The sequence below is a fragment of the Seriola lalandi genome, unplaced genomic scaffold (assembly GCF_002814215.2).
Source record: "Seriola lalandi dorsalis isolate HSWRI2012SDOR001 ecotype SW California unplaced genomic scaffold, Sedor1 jcf7180002054314, whole genome shotgun sequence".
Classification (NCBI taxonomy): domain Eukaryota; kingdom Metazoa; phylum Chordata; class Actinopteri; order Carangiformes; family Carangidae; genus Seriola; species Seriola lalandi.
In genome coordinates, this window is record NW_019524867.1 from 947411 (window position 1) to 961192 (window position 13782).

At 39.5% G+C, this 13782-nt stretch overlaps 1 protein-coding gene across 1 annotated transcript; it reads right to left on the reverse strand.

Moving 5' to 3' along the window:
- Positions 1-62: 62 nt before the first annotated feature.
- On the reverse strand, positions 63-12244 carry nudt4a (nudix (nucleoside diphosphate linked moiety X)-type motif 4a). The gene is made up of 5 exons (XM_023406728.2): positions 11775-12244; positions 7393-7503; positions 5071-5115; positions 4713-4800; positions 63-1852 (listed from the first exon to the last, which is right to left on the reverse strand). The coding sequence occupies exons 1-5, from the start codon at positions 11871-11873 to the stop codon at positions 1626-1628; spliced, it is 570 nt and encodes a 189-aa protein (XP_023262496.1). The 5' UTR covers positions 11874-12244; the 3' UTR covers positions 63-1625.
- Between the last annotated feature and the right edge of the window lie 1538 nt (positions 12245-13782).

Below are 13782 nucleotides of genomic sequence, written 5' to 3' on the forward strand. Positions count from 1 at the left end.
TTATACACAAGTGCTGCTGTCCTGTTCTGCTGCACTGATTAAAACACTTGGGGCAATGGGGATAATCAATAAACGTTTTTTATTTAAAAGGTTTTTATATACAACATAGTGGTGCACAACATACTATTCCAGTCACACATGCACAAATAGAAAAAAAAAATATTAGATGATCTTTCCAGTGCTCCTAAGTACATGAGTCACTGATATAATAGACTGAAATTATAAGATAATTTGTATTCTTTCTGAGGTGTTGACAAAAAAAGAGTCTGGCCAGTGACCGTGACTTACTGTCCTAGTTTCCTATTCATCATGGAAGAGGGGGGTATTTCCCTATGAAACATAAATTTTTTCAGTCACTGCATACTAAATACTGTACATTCAATTGTAACATGAAATCCAAGTTTCCTTCAACGTCCTATAGTTCAAATCTATTCACTGTAAGGGGCTGGTTTCAACAGTTGTGTGTAAGGCAGTCTACACTGCTTCCCATCAGTGATGTAGGATGAACAGTGTTTATGAACATAACACACTTTACTGTTGTGTAGGCACTTAAAAGAATCAGACTAAAGCACAACATATTGTACCTCTACTCTAAAACCAAAGCCTCCTTATTGTATTCTCAGACATTAACAGGAGTTCACATTTGTCAAATGCACTTAATAATGATAGTGTCTTCAGAAGATATGTATGATACAATCTGTGTGTAAGTGTTAAATACTCTTTGGCACATGTGTAAGTTTTGATTACTTGACTACAGATCTGCTCCACTACACAGAAGCCAATATTTATTTTAACTGTGCCAATATGCTGTAATTAGTTTGATTTAACAGTCAGCCTGACAACATTAAAGATTTTTGCAAATAAAAGGATGTTTTAGGCATGACTCCTTTAGTGTAGTGGCCGGTTTGCAGTTATTCCCCTAATCTTTATTACAGTGTTACGCTGTTACTAGTGATTAGATATGATAATCTATGTACTTGTAATGTGGAAATGACCAGAAGAACAATGTTGTTCACACTTGTTGCATCAAAGTAGACTTTGCCCTAACTCTCTTTAGGGGAAATACCACAGAAGATTTAAACCATGGTGAGGCGACAGTAGTTTACTGTCAGAAAAGTACACAAAAAAAAAACTTAACTGTGATAAAAATATTCATAAACATGTATCTACTCCTCTTCAAAATGTCTTGCAGAATGATAGCATTTGGCACTGAGTCACTTTGGGGATAGGACTTCCTCTAAGAGCCAACACTTCCCAGTACTGGCCTCCAGGAAACCAACCAAACACTCTGTGCACTGCCAATCAAATGTTCACAATGTAAGACTAAGAAGGATCTTCACATTGCATAAGCAGCACACTGAGAATATCCATCTAAAGCTGAATGCTTTCAAAAGGAACACATTTGCTCTATTAGCTGGTGATGGTTGGTAAAAAATAGACATATAAAATCTTAAATATACATTTTGGCACTCTTCAAGCCCACTTCAAAAGGGTTTCAAATAAACTTCAAGAAGTCTGTACTGTACATATTAAGAGGCTGCGTTAGTAATATAATGAATGCAGAAGTCTTTTTCAGATCATATGCTCATCCAGGTGTCCTCTCAAAAGAACTGCTGGTGATGGTCCTATCTGTTGACTAAATCTGAGCCCTGTGTGGAGCAAACAACATAGTGAGGAGCGTTGTTGTCCATCACTTGGGAGCTCGGGCTGTTGCCGTTTGTCGGGGTACACAATGGACCGCAGGTGGGATTGCAGGTGTTTGTGAGTCTGCGCAGGTACTCTGCGTGGACAGGCTTGTGGCTCTGCAGAACCTTGATGGCTTCATCAACCTTGAACCATTTCCGCTTCCTTCCTGCAAGAACATCAAAGAAAGTGCAAACTGTCAGCATATGGTTTACACTGGCCAACAGGTAGAAATTTGGTGTTGTGCTGAATGACGCTTCAGTACATTTTGCCCTCAAGCAGAAGCCTGCCATCCCTTTAGATGCCTAACAGGAAGTAATTTTAATAAAACTGAAAGATAACCAGATGAAACTGCCACTGTACTGCAGCAACTAATATTCTTCACTGGAGCTCTTTAGCTGTGCTACTGGTCACCTGACCGAGTGGTGAGTAAGACTGCTCAGCAAGCAAAATAGTTGCAATTTGCTATACCACAATATTACACAACACACTCAAGAATAAAGTGCAGCACGTGTTGCAGCACTAAAGTCAGAGTGGAAACAGACATTCCTGACCTTCTTCAGTTAGTTTATGAAGCTTTCATGTCAGCAAACATTACTAAAAAAAAAAAAAAAAAAAAAAAGGATCTTTCATAAAAACAATGTACACAGTAAACCGTCAGCTGGGGGTTATTTATATTTTCTTCAAACCCATTCCCTCCCCCTATTCAACTTGCATCAGCATTTTGCTAAAGGAATTCTCTGTAGCCTGTGATAATCAGAGCGCGGTGTGAGAGGGGAGGATTCACCCACTTTATGTTGACATCGTGAAGCACACCACCACTGGTCTTTCAACCGAGGGGGAGAGAAAATTAGACCAGTAGTGCCAAACCCATTCTGCTCAGTCCGAGCCTTCGCACAGGGTAAGGGAGGACAAGTAAGGAGGGGGCTGTGGTGAGTGATGATAACTGAAAAACAACTGGGCACAGCGAACATTCCTCCCCTTTGTGAACAGGCTCTATTTCTGTAGGTGAAGGCAGTAAATGATCAAAACCACTTTTTTTCTAGACCAGTTAGAACTAGTTTATGTTCTGAGTTACTAAGTCCCCTGAGAAGCATTAGGTTTAAAATACCAAACACACTCAAAACAAATACTAGTAATTATTTCCGGCAAGACTTCATTACATGCTTGTGCATAATCGACATCAAGAGCAACCTTTTCAATACTGAGACTAAAGATGGGCAGTGGAATATTAATTTATGGGCTGCAACTAATGATTATTTTCATTATTGTTTATCTGGTGATTATTTCCTCATTATTTCCTTTATCTTGTGATTTATGAAATGTCAGAAAATTCTGATCTTGTTTTCACCAAACAACAGTTTGAAATGTTAAGATATTCAGTTATTATCGCATGAAAATAGCAAAGCAAATCCTCATCACTGAGAAGCTGAAACCAGAGAATGTTTGGCAGTTTTGTAAAATAAATTACTTAATTATCAAATTAGTTACAGATGAGTTTCCTGTTAATTGACAAATTAATCTTGTTATTTACTAAATATGGAGATTTGTATCATAACATTGGCGTAGCGATGATTCACTTTGTCTGCACCTCCTGCTGTTGGAGGGAATATGGTCAAAATATCAATAATGTGGAGCACATGTGGAGTGGTAATTAATTTTAACCCCACTAAACTACTAATCTGTGTTTAAGGGAGGAAGACAAACTGTTGCTACACTTTCTCTGTCTGTATTTTAAGAGTGTAAACACCACAGGTCAGGTGGTTTGACTTCATCAATAAGTATGTGTCCCAGTTTCTCAGCTTACAAAGTGATGAGCGGAGGCCCAAACAGTCTTTCTGAAGTGTTATCCTTCATTGGGATCTTAGTGAGTCACTACAATATGAGCAAAATGTGAAATACTGGTTCACAACCTTTTCTGGTGAACAGTGAATATACACACTGATGCTTAATCAAAACAAAAATTCAGGGGCGTCGTGTAGCGTAGTGGTCTAAGCAGGCGCCCCATGTATAGAGGCTATAGTCCTCGCTGCAGTTGGCCCCGGTTCGAATCCCGCATCGGATGGCCTTTCGCTGCATGTCATTCCCCCTCCCTGTTTCCTTTCTCTCCACTATACTATCAAATAAAGGCATAAAAAGCCTAAAAAATATACTTTAAAAAACAAAAATTCAAACCAAAGGGACTTATCTCTTCCCTGACTCAACCTTCTGACCTGTGATGTACACGTGGGCTTTTTTATTGCCAAAAAAAAGAGACCAACATGGGTCAGAATAATTTCTGTATGCTCTTACAACTGCACACAGAAATATTTTGATCTATGTAATAACACGATTTATGCAAAATGTTTTAATTTGCCCCAAAACCCTCCGCGTTCAAGTTTCCATCTTGGTGCTGTGGAGCAATGTTTTTATGAGTTGGTCCCCGCTTTCTATGCATCATGAATGTGTTAAAGGCTATTCCACTGATCGACCCGCAAAGAAACACCATCAAGTGCAAGGAAAAGGAAACTTCAAGCTAGGAAACATGCATTTCATGATTCATAATATTAAAGCATGGCTTCGCAAGTGTTCTGCAAGGAAAAAAATAAACTCAACATGTTTATTAGACCTCAATGATACACACAGTGTGTTCTGGTGAGGAACACTTGATGTAATCATGAACTTCGTCTGTGTCAAGAAACCTCCACATGGCACCTTTAATTTTGCTCTATGCAGCTGATTGAACCGCCTTACTTACTTACTAAACAGAGAAAATTATCGAAGTGCATGTGACTAAGAGGACAAAAACCTCTACAAAAGGAAAAAATGGTAGTAAGGGGGTTGATGGCCTCAATAAAATTAGGTCAGTTTGAACAGGCCCCTGAAGAAGTACAGTGACATGATATACAGTCTGACTGTATTTCAGTCTGTGTAAAAGGCCTATGGCTATGAATTAATATAGAGCTTGTTGCTTAGTTTCTGTATATGGGTAAAAATACCTTATTTTAATGCAAAAATATTAGTAATATGACTTAAAGATAGGTGCGTACCAATGTTGACAGAGTCCTCCCAGTCTTCCAGTGTCTCAGTCACAATGAGGGTGTAGACGTACGTCCGGTGCTTTCTGTCTTGATTGTGCTGCAAAGGTTTAGATTAAGACACTACTTTATATTACTTCTGTAAAATGTATCAAAGCTATGAATGCAAAGCTTTTATATAAACAGAAGTTTCTTTTATAGACATTATGTGAACAAAACAACTCAATGCAATGACTGACTGTGAGGACTGGCACATGGTAGGTACATGGTAGGGTTACCAGCTATGCTGAATTTTGAACATTGTGAAATATTGTATTATGTACCACATGAGAATTCACTACAGTTTCCCATGACAGTTTAACAAGCTTACCTCAAAAATCCCAAGTATTCTGCCAAGCTTTCCCCTCACACCAGCCTGCACACACATGTAGAAAACTTATCAAGAGTCATTCAATTCATTTACATTCCAGTGCCTACACAGGGTCGTATACTGCCAGTACTGAACATTGAAAATTTGTCCTTCCAGCTCTAGCAAAGCTGACTGAAAACACTCACTGTGCGATATTTTCATACAGCTGTGACACAGCAAGAACGCATGACCTGGTGTGAGGAACAGCTTGTCTCTGTTCTAATGTGAACATTTTTCTCATTTAGTAAAGGAGACCCTGCGGCGCGGTGCCATCCTAACATGGCCACGTGACTGTGAGACAGCATAGCAGAGAGGAGCAGGTAGACCTAAACATAGTCTGAATCACAGGATGATGACAGAGAGGGGCTTGACACAAGTGCACTATACCAGTCAAGATCCATTTCTGCTTATACACAGTTTGTTTAGATTTTTTTGGCTCTGGGAACATCATCAACACACATATCATAGAGTAGTGGAGGTAATTTGTGTGAGAGTGATAGTTTAACCTCTTCAGACCACTAAAGAACATTCACACTCATTCTTCAGTTTAACTGGTGAGAACTCGTAGACATACTACTACCTGAGATGAGGGGGGCAGAAGTGGAGAGTGCTTTCAAGAGAGTGTGTGATTCCAAAAAAGATCAAGAACCACAAGTGAGTTAATGAAGCTTGTGCAGCTTGCTTCAAGTCAGCAGATACTGATGACATGTATTAGCTTTTTGTCAAAAATTATCCATGTCGCTGGATGGTAGAATCATCCCAGGAGCTAATGGCTTTGTTTAGCGCCTTGCTGTGTGGCATATTTCAGACTTATCCTCTCATTTTATAAGTTAAGATCCAGAACCTCACAACAGACAGACACAATTGCCGGGTCCCAAATCCATTAACAAACCAATCATGTGATATTTCCGAGCACTTTTGTCAAACCTCGATCTAAGATTGCTGTAGTTCTTAGAGAAAGAAAAAAACTAAAAATTACACACAATTTCCTAATTGATAAATATCACATCTGTGCACAAATTAAAACTATCAAATGGATGTGATTTTGATGTTGGTTGATGTGTTGAACTTGACAGCAGCGTATTAAAACATGACGTCTTGAATTGTTAGCTTGCCACAGCAGTTGGTTTGCACATGTCTGGTCTGGGAGGCGCAGGATGTGGGTAACTGGAAACCCTTCCCAAATGTCACTGCCATGCTTCAAAGCTGTCAGCACACAAGGCAAAAGCTCACAGCTCACTCTGGACAACTACCAGCAACCCATTTTACTAAACCACAGAACAATTAACTGGTCATTTATGCATCACAGCCAAACATTTCTATCCCTCATCTGGATTTTGGCTCACAAAACAGTGGGAGCATTTCACACTGTGAACAGTGACGACAATGACCGCCAAGAATTTCTGCTTATGACAATGATTATTTGTGTCTGTGCCTCTAGCCAATGCAAATTAATAGAATATATGCTGATTTTTTTTTCTAGAATGTGCAATACTGACTTGGCAATAAAGATGATACATGACCTGTGCGTTTTTTTGCTTGTGTTATGGTTATGTAAGGTTGAAGGGTCAAACCAGTGGTTTTGCAGAGCTTAACTGCATTAAGACTATCATCACATGGCAACTTAACTATGAGATGAAATTTTGAAAAATTTCTCTTTTTCATGAATTCATGTGACTGTGGAAAAATCCCAATATCCAAAACTTGGGGAGTTGGCCTCCACACCATAACTTTTCAACACATGAAATGACCTAGTTCGCAATGTTCATCTTTTTTCTTGTTGTTTATCTTCCACTTTCATTTTATGACAACATAGCTTGTGAAAGCAATACTGCTCCTCAGCTGACCCTCACAACTCACATGTTGGAAATTCCCACAACCAAATGAGAACACCAACAATAAAAGTTCCAACTCACACCTGCATGATCATGCAGCAGTATCATGACTTTGACCCTCTTCAGGATAAATTACCACCATGCGAGTCTCTGAAAAAGGATTTTCATATTGCACCAAGAGAAACTGAAAACAGTGGTCCCTGTTTTTCAGTTTCTCTTGGTGCAATATGAAATCCTTTTTGGTACAGTGGTAGAAAATCCATCTAAATACAGAGAGTGTGTGTGTGTGCTTGTGTGTGTATATATATATATCTGTAATAAAAAATGCAAATACACCAGTATGAAAAGTTAAAAGTTTTTACTGGCTGTTTAAACACCAACCATAAAGTGTAAAACATGAGCACACACATAAATTGTACCCCTCTGTAAATGTGTCCAACATGCTCACCTCTTCGTACACCTCTCTGACGGCGGCCCCGCAGGGCTCCTCCTCAGGCTCCATTCCTCCTCCTGGCACAATCCATTGGTCTGGATGTCGACTGCTGCTCACCAGCAACACCTGCCAAGGAGAAAGGCCTTCATCAGGTCTCTGCTGCTGAGGTCAGGAGGCCAAAAATCACGCCAACGCCATGCCCAAGTTTAGAGTCCATCATCACTAAAAGGTGTCTGGTGGCAGCTGAGTGCGGTGCTATTCATTTGGCAGGATGCGTATTGAACATCTCGCATGTCATGCCAGTCATTCACTTAATGCAACATGAGTCTGTGGACTGAGCTCTTGTGCATGACACAATCTTCACCACATAAATAAACTAAGTGAATGAGAGTAACTAGTGTGATTTTTCATCACTCAGCCTTGTTGTGATTTGACTGATAATCAGAAAAACAAGTATATAAGTAATAAAGTACAGCGATCTTTAGATTTGCTATTATTGTGGGTATGAAACATTATACTCAATATCATTTTATTTGGCATATAATTTCCCGACATGACAGCATAACTCATTTAAAATATGACTACAAGAAGCCACCAAAACCTTATGATATAATGCAAAATAATGAAATATCATGAACAACAACCTAACTATTTAATACTGTTAAAAGTTAAATCAAAACCTAATTTTCCCAACAATTAATTAATTCAACTGACAATGATAAAACATTAGGAACTCGAGGAGCTATGAAATATGACAAAATCAGCCACACACTATGTTTAACTGACCTCAGACACATGCAGTTTGGTCTTTTTTCAGCACGGTGCCCCTCTGGAGATGCAGTCATTTGACCTCAAACCATATCTGGCATCACACTGACCCACATTAAGTTCACATGTGAATACTTTCTGAATCCTGCCTTCAGCTAACTGGACTCGTGAAGTCACTGTATTCTCCAGCGCTTCAAACCTTCTTATGACTCTCCTGACAGCAAAGGTTGATCAAAAACTAGGACCAGAAATCAGCTCTTTGCATATCTAACAGCAAAGCACAACTGCTCCAGCCGAGGTTTCCCGACATTGAGATGTGTCTGCATACCTCCTGAGAACTGATAGTGGAAGTATGGAAGATTTGTGAAGAGCACTAATGATAACATCTTCACTGCCGTCAGAGCTGGTCTCCATTGCACAAAAATTACTGTGATGAGTGAAACTTTATGCTAAGTGACCCTCAGCTGTAACCGGGTCAAACCCAATGAAATAAAACCCACAAGAAATCTCAGGAATCAGAAAGTACTTAATTCAAAATTTATTTTTGACAGTCTCGCTGTTACCTGAGCTTATGAATACACCAGCCACATCAAGAACAGCTCATAAAGAGCTCCTGTTTGCACGCTTTGGATCATTGGCTTAAATGCATAAATGCATGTGGTGTGGGTGTGACAAAACTCGTTCCCTGTCTCTGTTCCTGCATTTACCAACTCTCTGGAGACCATATGATTTACTCTTAACACAGGCAGCTATGTCAATATTTATGTATGGATAACAGGCCTAGTTAGAAGGTACAAGTGATTTCGCTGTCATGTGATATCACATTCAATGACCTGAATCTGCAGTAGCCACTTACTCTCTGAAAGCTGCTGAGTTAGCTTGAGTCTTTACTCTTACAAGTGCCTTATTAGGTTAGTAGGACAAAACAAACATTAACTTTTATGCATGGTTCACATTATGATTAGAAAGTTGTTAAAATATGGACAGTAATATAAAATGAAAAATATAAATGTTAAATCTAAGCTACATACTACATTTCTTTCAGCAATCCTAGAGTACAGTTCCTATAAAAAGTATTCTATCTGTGTCCCTGCACACAGTCCCTGAGGACTGTAGAAACACTGGCTGCTGTCTCACTGACACAAATGCACACAACACACACATGCATGCGCAATTTCACTCAAACGCCATGTGAAACACGTAGGCATTGCACGTACGCAGCTACTGGCGCACACACACACACACACTCACTCACTCACTCACAAATTCACAGCCAAAAAGGCTTTTCAAAAAACCACTGGATCAGCAGTTGCCTTTCTGTATGAAAACAAAAGAGCTTAGCAGAGAAGGTTAATGACCCCAATAAGCACTGCACACCTCATTGAGAGCTCAGAATGAGGAAGAGCTTTGAGTGAGCACATCCACATCAGCTTAAAAGGTGATCACACCTGATCACAATCCAGCTGAAATATTGTTGACAGATATTGTACTCATACTAAGATAGATGAATCAGGTATCATGAGGGCAAAAAGTTAAAGCATAAATGGAAGTTGTGTTTCTTTCATGTTATTATTTCTGGTATTATATATTTTATACAGTGATTGGCCACAATAACACAAACACCTATACAATATAATGGAAAATGATACAAATACTTAAATTTTTATTTGATTTTTAGAAGAATCAAAATTACTGATTAATGCATTAAATGTATAATACATGATTAAATGGTTTTAAAAAAAAAGTGTTGCTAAAGTTCTTGTTTTTCATTAGCATCTTGTATGATGTCATGCAAAAAGTTTGATAATTCATTTGCCATCTCATGTTAATATTGTGATACTGATTTCAACCACATTTCCCAAACCCTGCCACTCATTCTAATTATGGAAACAATATGTGTTTAGTTAATTGAGACATTTTCTCATGTACAGGATAATTACCCACAACACTTATTTGCCAATTACAGCATATATCACTACTCAAAGAATAAAAATAAGCTATAGTATAAAACTGTAATTTTCCTTCTATTATAACAAAAGGTGGAAATGGACTGATTGCATTATTATTCCAAGTACAAATAACATGATGCCATCCTGTCCAGCATTTTGCTGCAGACCTGTTCCTGTCCTGCTGGACTCCAGCTAACATATTGAGGAAGAGACTGTAAACCAGGCATGAAGACTGGATGGAAAGTTTACCACAAAGTGTGACGTGACACAAGCAATCAAAGTGAAGACAGTGAGGATGAAGGACAAGACGATCAATGAAGGACAAGATGATCATGGCATATAACACGAGGCCGTTTCAGCATCCTCAAGTGCAATCAACAACATTCAAAGTGACTTTTAGCGTATGTCAGCACGTACGTCTAAGAGGAATAGCAGAGAGAGAGAGAAACCATGATGAAGAGCCACAGAGAGAGAGAGAGAGATGGGAAGGGGAATGCGTGTGTGAGCACGAGGAGCAGGAAAGCAAATCTCTCAGGGGACAGCAAGTGCCTGCACCTTGTTTCTATAAATTGCAGCTGATAGGTCACTTGGTGTTTAGCACACAGTGTAACACTCAACCCCCTGCCCAGCCCCCTACGACCCCACTCCTCCTATCACATGTGGTCCTGAGATGGGCTGCCGTCACTAGGCAGACACAGTTGTGATCTAGGACACCACCACCCCCTCCCACCACACACACACACACACATACACTGAGTCTGTGTGGGAAAACTCCTGCCTGTGCTAATTTTGCTTTATGGCCTATAATTAAATACAGACTAAATATGAATGAATGTGACAAATGTTTCAGCACTCCAGAGCAATTATACTGCAGTTTAGAACAGGCAAACACATTAAATGGAAATGCAGGAGGAACAGAGTGAAAGAGTTGCACGGTGCCTCTGCAAAGGATTAGTGATCACAATGGCATGTGTAGATATGGAAATGATCTTGTATAATAACCACATCAGCTGATACCAGTATATGAGTGAATATAGATGCAAGATTTTAAAATGACAAGTGGTAATTATAGGCCGGAGCTATAAATTACATGCAATATTATACCTATGAAAAGCATCTGCAGTTAACAAAATATGACAAATAAATTCTTGTGTGCAGGGCTTTCGCTGACAGCAGTGCAGCCAGCACAGTTACTATCTGGGCACAGTGAGGATGCCTTGTCTTTATGAATTATGAGTTATCTGGATTTCCTCTTGGACAGGAAATGAAAAATGATGGTCTCCTGCTAGGTGCAGGTTACAGTGGGTGCCAGCTTGTTAAGACCCCCTGTTGTTTAATAGGTCAAATATTTGGCCCTTCAGCCAAGTTAGGTTCACCTCTGCCCAACACCTCAACTAACATCAAACACGTGAATGCACTCTGTCTCACACACACAAACAAAAACACACACACACACACACACACACACACACACACACACTATTAAACTGAAACTCAGTCTGTTTATGTGCGTGTCAGATGATAAAACAGGATACTGTATGATAGTCGGCGAGAGTTCAGGAGTTAAACTCGGACTGTGTGAAAAATAAAAGCCTGGTTGGTAAATGCTCTTTTCTCATGGCCACCACTGCAAACAGTTTAACTACCAACTTCAGCCGTCGACAGACAGACACATCTTACCTCGTCCTCCTTTTCGGTTTTGAAACACAAACACGCCGCTCTTTTCTTGAACCCTTCGCCGTCGTACGTCCTGGTCTGGTTGGGCTTAAACTTCATCATATATGTTCCCAAACGTCGAGTGTCAAGAAACGTAAAACAAAAAAAAAACAAAAAAATGTTGGGAACTGAAAAAATCTGGCTTCAACCAAACGCTAACGAAAGCGGTGTCTTCTTCGGCGGGAGACAGCAGAGGCAGTGTATCCCCACAATATCCCCAACTCGGCTTCTTCAAATAGTCCCAGTTAAAAAGTGTGCCCTCGGTTCATTCATTCCTGTGCTATGAGACAATGTCAGGCTGCATCTGGTCGTATATTGTGCCTACCATAGTGGTTTAGTGCCGCTGTCAACACGCATGATTCAACAAACTCACTCACATCTATGGCCGGCGAGCCGCCACCAGCTGACCTGAGAGCTGCGCAACAAGCTGCCAGTCAGCTGCGCTACGGGGAGGCTTGTGTTCATCATTAACGAAACGATTTATAAGCCAAACGTAGATCCAGTATCTTTATTCAGCCCGCAGCTGCACGCGGCATAATAATCACAGAAAACGACGAGTGAGTTGGTTCAACCCTAAACCAAGGCGCTGTGAAGATCAATTGAGTTCAAGCCATTTGAGACGATTAGTTTGCGATGACGGTTGTTGTAATTCATAAATTACTATTTCTTTACAAATCTTTTCATCATCAATTTTCTTACAAACATTCAACCCACCTTCCATCCATATGTTTGAACAGTATAAAACCTTTATGAATGAAAAGTTTAATTGAAATATGAACAAGCAAATATGCCCCAAACATTCAATGAACACAAAAATAAACCCTGACTTCCTATCCTTGTAGCACATTTGCATTACATTTATATTTATATAAGCTATTACATTTTTTGGATGGTTTAAGTGGAATGAATGAATTAAATCTCATATTTGTAGCAAGTTTTTTAATTTTAACCAGTTAAGGTGTTTTTAATCAATTTGGCAATCGGTTATTGTTTCATATCCCGCCTAATATGAGTTGCAAAGGTACATATTATAGCCTATTATGTATTTAAGTCATGTCACGATTGCCCAATTTCCCATAGTAACTGAAGGAAACATAAAGTAGTTATCTGCTGTTTTAAGGTCAAACAAACAAAACAACATAAGTCTGAAACAACTTTCAGTGCAGTGAAGCAGCCTGGTGGTAACACTCTGGTTATTGACAGTAGCATGTTTCTTGTGAACTACTTAGGTTAAGCCTGTATTGTACTGCTGAGTCTAACAGTTACAGAGCTCAGGGCCTCCCTCTAGTGGATGAGGACAGTATTTAAACCGCAGGATGTGTTCAAATGTGAAAATGTTCAGAGGTGTTTAAAAGGTTTGTGAAAAGTCAAAGGGCCTTGCTAAGCTCTGCTAAGATAATATGCATACAGGCCACAATCTTCCAGGCCAGTGGGACAACTCTGAAGAGCCTTAGTACCTTTAATTTAATCTGACTGAACCAGATCCATGTGGCTGAGAGGACCCAGAGTTCAAATTTATTCTGTTCACTGTGTCAAAGTTGTAGGGTTTAGATTTAGACAACGGCATCAGTTTCTTTAAGTACATAACATGAGAGATCTGATTTCTTAATGGTTTGAATAAACAACACGGTACATAGTAGTATCGTGTGTATAAAGATGTGTTTAGTCAGAAAACATGATAAACTTAGAAAGTCCTGTGTACCTGCACAGGTGTTTTCACTTATTGTGGCTAATTAGACCTCATCAAGCTGAATTTGTGCAAAGCTCTGGCACATGGGTCTGAACTCTCTCCCAGTCCTGCGAAAAGGTGTAATCAGGCAAAATAAGAGACACCTGTGGGGGTGGCCCATATAGTTGGAAAGATAGTATATAAACTGGCTTTACCTCAAAAAGCTACATTAAAAGGTTGCTTACACTTGGTCACTTTAACACATAAAGATAACGTATTTATGTATGTGTTCTGTATAATAAA